This window comes from Salvia splendens, chromosome 5 (genome assembly GCF_004379255.2).
Source record: "Salvia splendens isolate huo1 chromosome 5, SspV2, whole genome shotgun sequence".
NCBI lineage: Eukaryota > Viridiplantae > Streptophyta > Magnoliopsida > Lamiales > Lamiaceae > Salvia > Salvia splendens.
In genome coordinates this window covers 31095145-31110452 of record NC_056036.1, presented here as the reverse complement: position 1 = coordinate 31110452, position 15308 = coordinate 31095145, and the positions used below count along the sequence as shown (strand labels likewise).

Genomic DNA, 15308 nt, shown 5'->3' with positions numbered 1-15308 from the left:
GTATGTTAAAAAAACTAAAATTGACGCATTACAGTTTACTCTGTTAAAGGTGGATCAACATTCAGCTTGAAAAGATGAAGAGAAGCAAGCATGGTGCGTTCTTGAGTTAGTTAGGAAATGACCGTTGGAACTAGCCGTTTGAAACAGCTCCTCCAACCGAAACCGAATTATGTTTTAGCTTAGCTTGTTCCTGCTATTAGCTTGTGTGTAGATATAAAACCATTGAGGGTTTTGGTTGTATTGAATCAATCAGTTTCAATAAGAGTCTTTTAATTTTCGGTCATCAAGAATCTCTCTCTTTCTCTCTCCCTTTAAGCATCACTTTTCTTGTTCTTCAATTCAAGTTCTAATCTCTAACAATTGGAGCCGTGCGGTGGGAATCGAATCGACGATCAAGAGTTGATGATGGCAACACGACTTGATGCGGAGAAATTCACGGTAAGAATGATTACGGCCTTTGGAAAATGAAGATGCTTGCCATTCTTATCCAGCAAGGGCTAGCTGCGGCATTGACTCCGGTGGATTCCGAGGACAAGGGGAAAGTGGTTGTTCTTGATGAAAAAGATCAAGCGAAGCACGATGAGATGCAGCTCAAGGCGCACAGCGCTGTGATTTTGTGCCTTGGTGATAAGGTACTAAGGGAAGTGCAGGCTGAGAAAACAGCAGCTGCGATCTTGGCTAAGCTTGATGAGGTTTGTATGGCTAAGTCTCTGGCCAATTGACTCTACATGAAGAGGAGGCTCTACTCATATAGTTTTGTTGAAGATGGATCGATTATTGAGCAATTGGAGGACTTCACTAAGTCGATTGATGATCTTGAAGTTGTGTATGTGAAAATTAGTGATGAGGATAAAGAAATTCTAGTCCTCAATGCTCTTCCCAAATCCTATGATCAGATGAGGGATGCTATCCTATATGGAAGGGATAAACCGATCACGTTATCTGAGGTTCACGCATGTCTTACGGCAAAGGAGTTGCAAAAGGGGGCGACGAGGCGTTCTGATTACCAACCAGAATCCCTCAATATCAAGAAGTTCAGCAAGAAAAAGTTCAAGAAGAAATCTGATGAGACAAAGGCTGAAGCTTCTGGAGTCAAGGTGACTCGATCATGCCACTAGTGTAAAAAATCTGAGCATCTAAAGAGGGATTGCTATGCGTGGAAAATGAGGCATGCCGCTGAAAATCAAGGGAATAACAATGTACTGAGCAGTGATGGAGATGACACAGCTGAGGTAATGAATATAATGGAGGTGAATGATATATCTTCATGGATCTTGGACTTAGGGTGTTCATTCCATATGAGCTCCAATATGGAATGGTTCCGAGATATGGTGGAGGCTACTGGATCAGTTCTACTTGGTAATGACCAAGTTTGTCAGATAAAGGGAATTGGCCGGATAAGAATGAGGATGCATGATGGATCTGTTAAAATTCTCAATGATGTGAGATTCATACCTCAAGTCAAGAGGAATCTGATTTCTCTTGGAACACTAGAACTGAAAGGGTATTCGTTTACATCAGTTGATGGTAGAATGGTGGTCCAGAAAGGCTAAGAAGTAAAGATGGTGGCTAAGAGAGTAATGAGTTTGTACTATCTTGATGCTACTGTTATAATTGGGGAAGCAAATGCTACTGTTATGTCTGAGTTGAAGCTGTGGCATCTGAGAATGGGACATCCTGCAGAAGGGAGTCTCAAGCAGCTAATAAAGAGAGGGCTGATTCTGAGAAGAAAATGGATCCATGCGAACATTGCTTAATGGGGAAGGCCAAGAAGTTGTCATTCCTAGTAGGTAAACACAAATACACCTCTCCATTGGACTATGCTCATTCTGACTTATGGGGCCCTGCTCCTGTGAATTCTTTGGGAGGTGGCAAATACTATATGTCAGTTATAGATGATTATTCTAGGAAGGCTTGGGTTTATGTTTTGAAAGAGAAATCAGAGGCATTTTTTGTTTTCAAAAATTGGTGCAAGGAAGTAGAACTGGAGAAAGGTTGTTCTCTTAAATTCCTTAGAATAGACAATGGCTTAGAATATTTGTCTAAAGAATTTGATGAGTTCTGTAGAGTAAGGGGATGAGAAGGCATAGAACTGTACCAGCTAATCCGCAACAGAATGGAGTTGCTGAAAGGCTAAATAGAACATTGTTGGAAAGAGTAAGATGCATGTTGTTTTCTTCATGATTAGAGAAGAAATTCTGGGGGAGGCAGTCTCTACAGCTATTCATTTAGTGAATAAATGTCCCTCTTCTAGCATAAATGGTGAAATTCCAGATGAAAGATGGTATAAAAGTCAAGTAGATTATTCAAATCTCAGACCTTTTGGATGCAAGGCATATGCTCACACTAAGCAAAACAAACTGGATCCAAGAGCATTGAGGTGTGTGACGCTGGAGTACCAGAAAGGTGTGAAGGGTTATAGGCTTTGGTGTTTGGAGCCTAATAATAAGAAGATAGTGGTGAGAAGGGATGTTGTGTTCTTAAAAGACCAGATGCCATGTTTCAAAGTTGCTCAAAGTATTAGAGAATAGTCAGCTGGTGGATAATGGCTTTGAGGTGGAGTTGGAACCTATCCCAGATGTAATTGTTGAAGCTGATGAACTAGCTGATATGGCAGTAGGTGATCAGGATGCTCCTATGAATAAGCAGCCAGATGATTTGAGCGATTACTTACTGGCAAGAGATAGGGTAAGGAGAACTAACACCTGAATGCCTACAAGATATTCGGATTGTGAGATGCTTTTCTTTGCATTAAATGTAGTTGAGCAATTGGAATATTCTGAGCCAATCACATACTCAAAAGCAGTTAATGGACCAGAAAAAAGCAATGGATTAAGGCAATGAAAGAGGAGTTTGATTCTCTTATTAGAAACAAAACTTGGATTTTGGTGGATAAGGAAGTGATGGGGAGAGTTATCAGCTGCAAATGGATTTATAAAAAGAAAATAGAGACTGCAGATCAGGAGAAAGTCAGATTCAAAGCAAGGTTGGTTGCCCAGGGTTTCACTCAGGAGGAATGAGTTGATTTTAATGAAGTATTATCTCCTGTAGTGAAGCACACTTCCATTAGAATGATTCTTGTTGTAGTAGCACAGCTTGAAGAAACAATATACATGGCTCAACCAAAAGGCTTTGAGGTGCCTGGTTCTGAAGATAAAGTTTGTATGCTCAAAAGGAGCATATCCTAAAGCAAAGCTCTAGGCAGTGGTATAAGAAGTTTGGAGAAAGCATGAGCAAGTATGGCTTCAGAAAGTCAAAATATGACAACTGTATCTATATCAGAAAGAATAAGAGTTTATCAGATGTATATTTGTTGCTCTACGTTGATGATATGTTAGTTGCTGGGCCTGATATTGGTGAGATTAACAAGGTCAAAGAGCATTTGAAGGGACTTGGGTGAGGCCAGAAGAATATTGGGTATGGATATAATCAGAGACATGAAGAAAAGAAAGTTGTGGCTATTCCAGTCAAATTACATCAAGAAAATTCTGAAGAAGTTTGGTATAGAAAATATGGAGCCCACTGGAACACACATAGCCCAACATTTTAAGTTGTCTTGTGATCATAAGCCTAAGTCAGACAAACAAAGGGCATAAATGAGTTTGATTCCCTACTTAAACATTGTAGGAAGCATCATGTATATGATGATTTGTACGAGGCCAGATAAAGTGGATTTTAAGGTATCTGAAATGAGCAGCAGTCAGATACAAGTGGGGAAACAATACTTGGCTATTGTGATTTAGATTATGCCACTAATCTGGATACAAGAAGGTCTCAGACAGGATATGTGTTTACTCTTTATGGATCTGCCATTTGCTGGAAATCTGGACTCTAGAGTGTGGTTGCATTGTCTACCACTGAAGCCGAGTACATGGCTCTGACTTCAGCGGTAAAGGAAAGTAAATGGCTAAAGGGCATAGCAGTTGATTTTGGCATTAACCAGGAAGCAGTGACCATCCATTGTGACAACAATGGAGCAATTTGTCTTGCTAAGTACCAGATGTTCCATGAGAGGTGCAAGCATATAGATGTGAGACTTCACTTTATTAGAGATGAGGAGGAGAATTGGCAGGTGAAGGTGGAGAAGATTGACACAGCCCACAACCCTTCTAATATGCTTACTAAGCCTGTGAGTAAGGAGAAGTTTGATTACTGTTTGAGGTTGTTGAATATGAGCATTGTTGATGTCCAAAGCTGAATGGTTAGTCCAAGGTGGAGATTGTTAAAGGTGGATCAACATTCAGCTTGAAAAGATGAAGAGAAGCAAGCTCGGTGCGTTCTTGAGTTAGTTAGGAAATGACCATTGGAACTAGCCGTTTGAAACAACTCCTCCAACCGAAACCGAATTCTATTTTAGCTTAGCTTATTTATGCTATTAGCTTGTGTGTAGATATAAAACCATTGAGGGTTTTGGTTGTATTGAATCAATCAGTTTCAATAAGAGTCTTTTAGTTTTCGGTCATCAAGAATCTCTCTCTTTCTCTCTCCCTTCAAGAATCACTTTTCTTGTTCTTCAATTCGAGTTTATCTTCTTCGAAAATCAGAGTCTAATCTCTAACATACTCCATATTTTGTCTCCAAGTTAGCCAATTGCTGATGGAGCAAATTACAAAAGTACTCTGCAATAGATGTGAATTCTTTTCTTTGGATAAAGTCTTTCAATTATAATAATTAAATAGGTAAAACCTTTTTTTTCTGCACCTAATTTAGAGGGCAATTTCCAAACTGGGCCATTCCAGATCTCGCATAAAAAGAGAAAATAAGTTCAGCAGGATAATAAAAATAATTAGAATTCTTGATTAAAATAAAATAATTAGAGTTGATTTTTCAAAACCAAAATCTGAAACAATTGATTAGTCGAAAAACATGACGCAAGGCTAGTTTATTCATATAATAAAATAATGGGAGACTTGTGTTGAAGATTTAGAAATGTAATTTTTTGACCGAGGAATTGACAGTCCTAACTTGGGAGGTTTTTAAGAATTAGACTTATGACAAGTAGATTCCCCTAAGCTATGAGCGAGACAAGAAGGTTTAATTCTACAACCTCAAGCAAAGGAGGATCCAAGCCCCTTGGCCTAGCGGTAAAGGGTGCTGGATACCGCCTCCATCTTGGAGGTCTCGAGTTCAAACTCTGGGTGGCGTAATTTGTCTTTGGAGGTCTCGAGTTCAAACTCTGGGTGGCGTAATTTGTCTTTCCTCCTTGTTATAGGAGTTGATTTGTAATTTCCTCCTTCATATATATGGTTAATTAAAAAAAAAAAAAAACCTCAAGCAAAGGAGGATGTCCATGACAGAGTATGATCGGACTTTCGGCGACATGTCAAGGTATGCAAGTGGTAACTGATGATAAGATGCCAGAGAGATTCAAGCACGAAATTCGGATGACATTGGCTAGTCATGAGAGACTATCCTACACTGAGTCTAAGGCTGAGCTTTAGACATCGAGGAGGCAATGCCAAAAGAGAAGGTGACAGCACCAGCCGTACCGGCATTGCTTACGCCGCTGCCACAGTAAAAAATTGGAAGACAACCGAGCTCTCTATGACAATGAGTGACACCATTCCGTCCCACATCAGTCACAGAATTCTCTAACTCTCGCTAGAATTCTATTCTGCTGCTTTATTTTCTAAAATCTTCCATTTTCTTTAAAAGTACTATGATGACATTGACTTCTTTGAAACTTATATTCTGCATTGATTCTTTTCCTTATGATTTAATATCACTAAATACTCTTTTGGAAGTTTTGAGTATTTAGTTAAGTTTTTAGTTAAATGCTGTCGTAATGTTATTATTTTCTTTTTCTATTTCTTTCTCGCTTCTCTTAGTCATAACTTAACCGTGCTTGTTATCCTTAGTAAGAACGGCTATGACACGTTCGTCTCAAGAAACAAACAATTTTGTGTTCAGTTTAATCTTCGAGCGCGTTAGGGAAGTAGAACTATCGGATATAAACATAACCCGTGTTATATATTGTCTCGTATATCAATAAAAAAGTGAAACAATGAAAGGTGCAAATTAATGTGTGGAGAGGGTGTCCATTATGGTCAGAAAAAATAAAAGAATGATGAGGTGATTGAAATTGTGGCATGGCCAAAGGGTATTCAATGTAAATACCCTAAAATAAACTAAGTGTGTTATTTTCTATCAAAAAAAAATTATAACTGTAACAAAATGGCCCAAAAAGAACTACGACGACCTAACATTAATGAGAGGAATGAGGAGTAATTCTTATGAGATCAAGAGCTCTAATAACATTGCTTACCATTATCAGAAACATTTGAATTGAGTCTATTTGAGATGTGTTGAAGGAGGTGAGCGACAGGTAGAACCGTAGAAATTAAAAAAAAAAAAACAAATCTTTTTAATTTTGACATTGATTTTAAAATTACTAAGACTTTTTTCGCCTCAAAATGATTGCACTCCAACATGCTCCATGCAGAAGACACTGATAATAGTTTAATAAACTCTAAATTCCATTACGACTTGGATTGAAATTGGACCAAAAACTTGTTTCAGTAACGAATCAAACATTTCCTTATTTCTATTTTCTAAACAAATATTCAACTTAGCAGTGAAAATGCAACATTTTTGTAGAATGAAAACCTTTGAAATTGGTACATTGTGTTTTTTTGTTTTACCATTTTCAATAGGAATCATAGTCTCAACTCTCAATCTCAATCGGAATCCAGTTGATTTCTTTCTAAATGAAAGTTTGTTTCAATTAAATTCCAAAAAAATTGATGTTCTTGCTAAAAAATAATCCATATTAATGTGAGAGTTTTCCAGGCCCTGGAATCGTGCTTTAAAAAGCGGCCTGTAATTGCAGATCCTGAATCCCAAATCTCCATTGCCTTCTTCTCCAAAATATCTGCATATTTATTGATTCCAGTTTTTGTATCACTCTCTTTATTATAAATATAAAGATACTACCTGAAAATTGAAGGAGAAGAGTGTGTGTGTGTGTGAGAGAGAGAGAGGTGTTTTCTTTAACGCCCTGGAGAGTTGAAAAAAGTTGACTTGTGGAGGAAATGAAGCTCAAAATAGTCCACCAGAATCAGGAGAGCCGCATCGGAGGTGAGGACCAGGAGATGAAGAAGGAAGCGGTGGAGACGGCGCAGATTCGTGAGGATCGGGTTCCTGGTTTTGATCCGCTCCTTGTTTCCGTGAGTTTTCCCAACTTTATACTGCTGTGGATGTTTTTGCTCCTGTTAATGTATCAGATCTGGCGCTGTTTGGTGGATTTAGGGCAAGAGGAAGAGGAAGCCGAAGGAGCTGATCGACGAGATTTCGCCTAATTTTGTGCGGAGGAGGAAGAGTTTCACTTCGTCGAAACCGAAAGATGTGAGAGTCCCCCCGTTTTCATATGATAGAGTGGTTTGAAGTTCAAATGTAGTGAATTGGTTTGCTGGTTAATGCTTTTAGGGTTTTCTGTTGATTTAAAGCTTTTAGTTTGACCTGTTTTGATCAGAGAAGATGATAAGCAGATGGATGCGATGCACAATATCCAGTTCCTGTTTTCCCCAATTTATTTTAGCAGACTTCACTATAGCCTCTGAAGATAGTAAAGGAACTCAGTTTTCTAATATTAGGAACTCCAATTGTGATTTTTGATAACTTTTCTTTGCTCACTCCGTGCTAATAATAGTTCATTATGATGATGCATCTTGCTCTACCCTTTGCACCTTATGTGCCTTTCTTTAAGAAAATTTAGTGTTATGGAGAGCTGTCAAGGCGAATGGATGTGAATTCTGTTCACTAATCTCTGAACTTATGTGGAAATTGTTGAGCAGGGTGTTCCTGAAAGTGGAAGAAGATCACGGAGGTTAGTTCCATACATGAAACTACACAAACCTTCTATAGAAAGTGCTTGCTAACACTCATCTTCTCTTTTGGGGCAGTAAAGGAGATGGTGGTGAGTCAAACATTGCTGTCCAAATCAAGTCACCTACCATGATCCGAGCTGAGGAATTCCTGTTGAGTTTGAGTAGTGATCATCCTTCTTTCATGAAATCATTAGTGAGATCACATGTTGCCAGCTGTTTCTGGATGGTATGTCTGGAGCGGTGTCGTTGTTAAGCCTTGAATGTTTTTGTTCATTAGCATTTTCACCTTCGATTTGCATTACCATTTCTGTGCAGGGTCTTCCTGGGCCATTCTGTAAGATACATTTACCTGGCAATGACATTGAAGTTATTCTTGAAGATGAAAATGGTGAAGAGTTTCCAATTAAATATATCTCAAACAAGACGGGTCTAAGTGCTGGATGGAGAAAGTTTGTTGCCGGAAATAAATTGGTCGAAGGGGATGTTCTGATCTTCCAACTTATTGGCCCCTGCCGGTTTAAGGTGATGCAGTCAGGCACTGTTTCATAGCAATTTAGCTTTCATATTTCTCATATCTCGACTATGTATGTCACATTTATCACTCAACTGCTGCCAATTGTTGCTAGCTACCCCTTCCTAACTGAGTCAGTTATTCTATTCACCGCTCTACTGTTACAATATCTTCATATCCAAAAGAGCAACCGTTAAGCATTTTCCTTTTATGATCAATTATACCAATAATCTTCTCAAAATGTCTCACCTTTAAATTGTGAAAGTAATAATCCTCTCAGGTGTTTAAGGTAATTGTACCATATTGGGTTGATGAATTCCAATAATTATAAATAAGTCCATTGGCAGAAACTGTTATAGTTGAACATTTGTTGTCCTAAAACTGAACTATCTACTGCTGAATGAGAAATGTATTCCGATTACTGTGGCAGGTTGTCAATACTATTTGTTGTATTCTTATAAATCATTTGTCTTTGCATATTCTCTACTAAATATTTCCTCCATGGTGCTATTAATAATCCAACTTTAGCATTTTGGTTGTTATTATGATTCTAATATTGTCTTCTCATCTTGTAGGTATACATAATAAGAGCAAATGATATGAATGAAGTCGATGGTGCGCTTAGCCTTCTAATTTTGGATTCACAAACAAAGCAAAATGATGCAGGTTCGCGGTTAATTTTCTTTTTTTTTGTTTAAATTATATTCCCACGGTGGCGCTTATTCTTTTCTTGTGAGCTGGATGTTAAAATAACCTGAAACTTCAAATACTGAAGCAGCTGTGGATGCTCAAAGCAAGACCAAGAGACGTCCGAAATCTCTTCCCATAATGGTCGTGCAGAAGAAGAAACAAAAGGCAGGTCCGGTAGGACCCCAAATTGGTCTGCTAGAGGAACATTCTGGAAACGATAGTGATGAGGTTGCTTCTGAAGTCTTAGAAGGTGCCAAGTTATCCGGATCTTTTCATTTCAAAGATGTAAAAACTATCGAGGAATTTCACATTGTGGTGAATGGAGTATGCATCGACTCTGACCTTCCAGAAGACATTCACAGAAAGTACTACGAACTCTGCTGCAGCAAGAATTCATTTCTTCACGACCGACTTCTTCCAGGCCTCTACAGCAAGCTAGCCGCTGGTATGATTGTCGAAACTATAAACATTATTGATTCCATACGCGGCTGCAAGCCGACCAACCCAAGGAAGGATTTTGAAGTATGGGAAAAGTCTCTGAGGTCCTTCGAGCTTCTGGGCTTGAACGTGGGGTTCATACGATCACGTTTACGTGAACTGCAAAAGTTGGCTTTCGAGACGGAAGACAGCTCAGAGATAAGAAGGTTCTTGGAAGTGCAGAAGGAGCAAAACAGAATCAAAGATGAGATTCAGAAACATGAAGCAAAGATTGTGGAACTAAGAGAAGTTTCTGCGAAAAGTGATGAGGAAATAGAGAAGTTAAGGAGTAAGAAAGAGAGCTTTGAGCTCAAGTTTCAAGTAGAGGTTGACGCACCTTGGTAATGTTGTGTTAGGCAGCGTGTAAATTAGCAACTTTGATTCTAAGACAGACTAGTACAGTATATGTAGTTAGCATTGCTATTTGCTTGCTCTCTAATATAGATTAAATCTTTTGTTCTTCTAGTACATCCAATTATATAGTAGTATAAAAATAGGACTGTTAGAATTTAGTCTTGGTATTGTTTTAATTAGTTATTGGTGGGTTATTTGTTTTTGTGTATCTTTAGGTGCAAATGTTTCTAATTGCACTTAGTATGTATTACTCTATCCATCTCGGCTAACACGACACATTTCTTAATTTAGCACAGGATTTTAGGAGTTATTAGATAATGAACATTTCTTAATTTAGCACAGGATTTTAGGAGTTATTAGATAATGATGTTAACTGGAGAGAAAATAATGGTGTAAGTAATTTAGCACAGGATTTTAGGAGTTATTAGATAATGATGTTAACTGGAGAGAAAATAATGGTGTAAGTATTAAATGTAGAGAGAAAAATGAGTTGAATATTTAATAGGAGAAAGAAAAAAATGAATGGGTGAATTAATTGGAGAGAGAAAATTATTAAAAATGGAAATGTGTCATCTTGATTGAGATATAAATTTTTTAAAAAAGTGTGTCACGTAGGGAGTATTTGTTATTTTAGCCATTTTTTATAGCTAAGATTCCTTGTACGAACTTGCAAACTACTCCCTCCGTTCTATAGTAGTGTGACATTTTTTTCGGCACGGAGATTAAGAAAAATTGCGTTAAGTAAGTTAAGTAAAGGAAGAATAAAGTCAAAATGAAAAAGACAGAGATATGAAGAGAGAGTAAAGTAACCGAGAATAAATGTGTGGACTTTAACTGAAAAAGGAAGTGACTCAATTATTATGGAACGTACCAAAATGACAAAATGACTCCACTACTATAGAACGGAGGGAGTACTATATATAAATTACTCCATCGATCTCGAGTAAAATGATGTATGCTTTTTGGACACGTGAATTAAGAAAATACTACTGTCTAGTGAGTTAAGTGGAAAGATTAACTATTAAAGATAAAATAAAATTAGAGATGGTATAACTGAGAGAGAAAAACGAAAATAAAGTAGATAGTGAATAAAATAGCAAATAGAATAAGATCACATTCCATGAATTTAAGCCCAACTGGGAGTTTGAAAAGAACTGACTTTTTTGGCACCTTGGTGTATGGATGAGAGGATGGTGCCCAGAGCTCCCATTTTCACCCGGACAAGTGATGTATAGCTTCAATGATGTCAGAAGTTGGGCAAACTCAAAGGCTATTTTTGGAGGTTAACTGCTTTGATCAGCTTTGTTGACGAGCTGAAGCAAGACTTTCTTATTCTACGCCCTCTCCCTGGATTGAAGTGGTACCCTTTTCCGCCTCTCGTTTGCTACCCGTTGCTTGCTTGATTACAGGATCAATGGCTGCCCCCTTCTTTCTTGTTTTTTGTGTTGCTTGGCTTTACCTTTTTGGATGTCTTTTTTTGGGGGTTGTGTTGTGTCATGCCCTGCATGCCTTGGTTGTCTTTTTTGTTTTGTTTGAGTATACTGCTGTCTAGAGCAGCTTGTTTGGGGCCGGGTGGAGCAGCTTGTTTGGGGCTAGGTTTTCTGTAGTTGTTGCTCTTTAGCTCATCATTCTTCAATGATTTGAGCATTTTTTTCTAATAAAAAAATGGTAAAGAGAACTAAGAGTTAATTTTTGCTAAGAAAATGTACCATTTATATTGGGATGTTCCCAGGGACGGAACCAGAAATACACATTAGCCGGTGCTGAAATTTAATAAAATTTTAAGACTAAAGGCCCATTTTGGTCCTTAATATTATCTTTTGAATTATTCGGTCTCTCACAAATAAAAACGGGTCACATTTGGGCCATTTTGGACGGTTCCGTCAAATTTGACGGAAACCCTAAACCCAAACCTCCCTCACCACCTCCGCCACAACGTCCACCTTTCATCATCCCTCAGCCTCACCCAATGTGACCCGTTTTTATTTGTGATGGACCGAATAATTCAAAAGATACTGTTTTTGACCAAAATAAAAAAAATCGCAATATGTTAAGGATCAAAATGGGCCTTTAGTCAAATTTTAATAATATTTAAATATTTAAATAATAATAAAATTGAAAAAGTAATTTATAATATAGAGAAAGAAAGAGAGATACAATCAGTTTACTTAATTTGAGTCGTTGTTCTGTTCATTTTTTAAAAATTAAATAAAACAAAAAAAATGTGATATCAAATTTAAAAATTAATATTGTTTGAAATCTGAAAACCAACATGATGTAGGAAAATAAAATATTAAGTTAAATAAGGTATTAAATCAAAATACATTTATGAAAAGAGGTATTAGAATCAAAACTAATCTAAATTGTTGTAATTTTGTTATTTTCTCATTTAATTTGATTTTATGTATTTCAAATAAGTTATTTATATACATATAATATATATACTTCTTTTGTTTAAAGTATATCATATAATTTAGATGAACCCAATTAAATTTAATACAGAAATAATGTAATGGAGTTGTTTAATTACGTAATATATTTATTTAAATAAAATAAATTATAGTCTATTTCAATTACCAAACTTGTTTATTAACTTTTTAAATAGTAATGGGTTATAAACCAAATCATTTAAATTGGGCTCTTTTGACCAAATTAATCAAAACCCATTAAAAAGCCCAATTGATCTAAACCTGATAAACACGCCGCCGTATCATCTTCTTCCTCCTTGCGAAATCTACTCCGGTCTGCAATTTATTTTCTTCTTCTTTCTTCTTTCTTCTTTGGCGATACAATTTACTCATTCTTCTTCTCTCTTCTCAAAACACATCAAAAATTAAGTCTTTCACGGATATTAAATTTCTCAATATAACAGACACGACATCTGCACCGGGGTAGTCATGGCTGGGTAATGAGTTCGGCACCGGCCAAGCCACCGCTTGAGCGGGGGCTTGGCCAACGCTATCTCCGTCCCTGGATGTTCCAATAAAGAATGTGAATCCATTATCTTATAAGGAATGGAGTAATAATACTTATACTAGTATAAAAGATTATCGCCTTTATCTTATGGAAAACATCTTAAATACATATATATGTATTGAGGTGCCTATAATGCTAAATTTTTCTTAAATTGTTAACTTGCTAAACTCATCAAACGCATTATATTAAAAATGTCAACACGATCACATTAAAAAACACAAATTTGTGTTGACATTTTGATATCAATGTCAACAAACTCTATTAAAATATTAACTAAGTTTATGTTGACATTTCAATGTCATCGTGTTGACATTTTTAATATACTGCATTGATGAGTTAACAAAGTTAGCAATTTAAGAAAGTTAGCAACATATCACACCTCTATATTTGTATTATGTGGGATTCAAGAGAAATTATGTCACAATTACGGGGAAATATTTGGTAGATTTAACATAATCGAAAAATACGTGAGGCTTACTATTGATGATGATAGGTGTGCGCTATGCAAGGATGAAAGTGAAACCATCGATCATCTTTTTTTTAAATGCAGATTCTCCAGCAACTTGTGGTACTACTGTTGTCATCAATGGAATGGAACTTTTCTTACTGTCTCCCAAACTAAGCAAAGGCAGGTCTTATATCTTAGAATGTGGCGCCTTTTGTAAAGTTTGATAAGAATATTTGGATGTCACTTTTCTATGTCATTACATGGTCCATTTGAAATATCCGGAATAAGGTGGTCTTTCAAGGCTTGAATCCAAACTGGGATTTTGGAAAAAAAGGAAACTTTTCTGGCAGCTTGGCTTGTGGACTCAGGGTTGGTGCCATGATTTTCCCTTCTCCCCTGAACAAGCTCTCGAAAAGTTAAATGATTTGAAGAGATGGTCAGGACCCATAGCTCGAACGAACCGGGGAATGGTCTTCAGGTCTGATAGCTTTATCTTTGAGTGAGTTGTCTGGTTTTGTGCCGGTGTTGGTCTGTTTGGTCACTTCTATAGGTTTGTTGTTGGACTTTTCGTGGGCGGCCTTGTCTTTGTTTTTGGTTTGATTGTCGCTCTAGATGCTTGGCTTTTGTTTTTTCATGTTCTTTGTAACAAATTCTGGCTCGCCTCCCTTTCAGGCTTGAGCATTTTTATTTAAAAAAAAAAAGCGAGGAGGCCTTGAAACGTAAGATTAAAATTGTGAAAGAAACTAGATGCAGAATTCGGCATTTGAAACAATTTTTTGTTTTATGCAATAAGCTAGACTAATAAATAGATTGAGAACAAATATAACTAGGGATGTTAATCCCGTCTGAAATCAACAACATAGTATAAATAGATTGAGAAAAAATGGCATGAATGTTGTAGTTTTATATTCAATCACATATCCACAATTTTGGACATAACCTTCTTCACACCAATCAACAATCTGTTTTATTTACAACAGATATTACAAGCTTTTTTAGGATAGTTATTACAAGCTTTTAATTACCAAAAGATTGAAATACTTCTCAATTCCCATTGGAACAAAATTGTTTGTCCATGATAATCATGTAAGCATCTTAAACTTCATTACCTTATCTGACAAACATGAATGACTACGAGTTTTTGGGTACATTATGCTTAGTTTTAAATGGTAAATTATGCATGTGGTCTTAATTCTTTATTTTGGTAAAATTGTCATGCTTGGTTATCTATCTACTTTGATTATGCTATAGGAATATTAGTATAGAACGAGCATAAAATGAAAAATAAACGGGTGGGACCTTATTTTAACTTAGGAATAAATACTTTTAAAGACGACTTTAATTATTTTTAACTCACTTAAACTTAATTATTTACTGCGTTTAATTAAGTGATTGATACTTTGAAGAAAACGTCAGGTTTACTTTTTTTTTTTGTTTCATACAAGGAGTGTTCGGTTTAATTTGTCCATGCATGTTAAATATTCCAAAAATATCTAATATTGAATTGATCCATATTTAATTGAGATAAGAATCCAAAACTCAAAACTGATTCTCGGCAACGCATATCTCGGCTCTCGCATCGATGAAGAACGTAGCGAAATGCGATACATGGTGTGAATTGCAAAATCCCGTGACCATTGAGTCTTTGAACCCAAGTTGTGCCCGAAGCCATTTGGCCAAGGAAACGTCTGCCTGGGCGTCACGCATCGCATAAAAAAAGAATCCAAAACTCAAATACGGATTACAAAATTAATTATGTGCGACTGATTCCACCAACACCAAACCAAACAATTACACTATAAAAAAACCGTGAATGAACATTAATTTTTAATGCAATTAAGGACATTAATTTGTGTTTCTAAATATACCATCAATGCTTTAAAAAGCGTCTTATTGTTGGTGTCCCAACTAAAATTAAAGGACGCAAATGAAAGCGTCCTAAAAAAGTAAAAAAAAAATTAAGTTAATTTGTCCTTAATTTAGGGACGATTTCTTTTGCATCCTAAATTATTGTTATTTTTAAAAA

The 15308-nt window shown here is 36.5% G+C and overlaps 1 protein-coding gene and 1 non-coding gene across 3 annotated transcripts; both read left to right on the top strand.

The window, feature by feature from the left end:
- Nucleotides 1-6512: 6512 nt before the first annotated feature.
- Nucleotides 6513-9972, top strand: LOC121802735 (B3 domain-containing protein Os01g0234100-like). 2 transcript variants are annotated; one of them, XM_042202427.1, is made up of 7 exons: nucleotides 6513-7166; nucleotides 7249-7344; nucleotides 7794-7825; nucleotides 7902-8052; nucleotides 8142-8348; nucleotides 8913-9003; nucleotides 9113-9972. In XM_042202427.1, the coding sequence occupies exons 1-7, from the start codon at nucleotides 7032-7034 to the stop codon at nucleotides 9847-9849; spliced, it is 1449 nt and encodes a 482-aa protein (XP_042058361.1). In that variant the 5' UTR covers nucleotides 6513-7031; the 3' UTR covers nucleotides 9850-9972. The 2 variants fall into 2 exon arrangements, with proteins under 2 accessions (XP_042058361.1, XP_042058362.1); XM_042202428.1 differs by having other exon boundaries at nucleotides 6515-7166; nucleotides 9116-9972.
- A 4857-nt stretch (nucleotides 9973-14829) lies between these two features.
- On the top strand, nucleotides 14830-14984 carry LOC121806104. Its single transcript, XR_006051637.1, has one exon. It is a non-coding gene; the product is annotated as a 5.8S ribosomal RNA (ribosomal RNA).
- The last annotated feature ends 324 nt before the right edge of the window (nucleotides 14985-15308 follow it).

Bases quoted from the DNA above. Each gene is read 5' to 3' on its own strand.
- LOC121802735 (XM_042202427.1), top strand. From the start codon at position 7,032: ATGAAGCTCAAAATAGTCCACCAGAATCAGGAGAGCCGCATCGGAGGT. The intron at 7,826-7,901 runs GTTAGTTCCATA...CTTTTGGGGCAG, and splicing joins AGTGGAAGAAGATCACGGAG to TAAAGGAGATGGTGGTGAGT. The intron at 8,053-8,141 runs GTATGTCTGGAG...ATTTCTGTGCAG, and splicing joins TTGCCAGCTGTTTCTGGATG to GGTCTTCCTGGGCCATTCTG.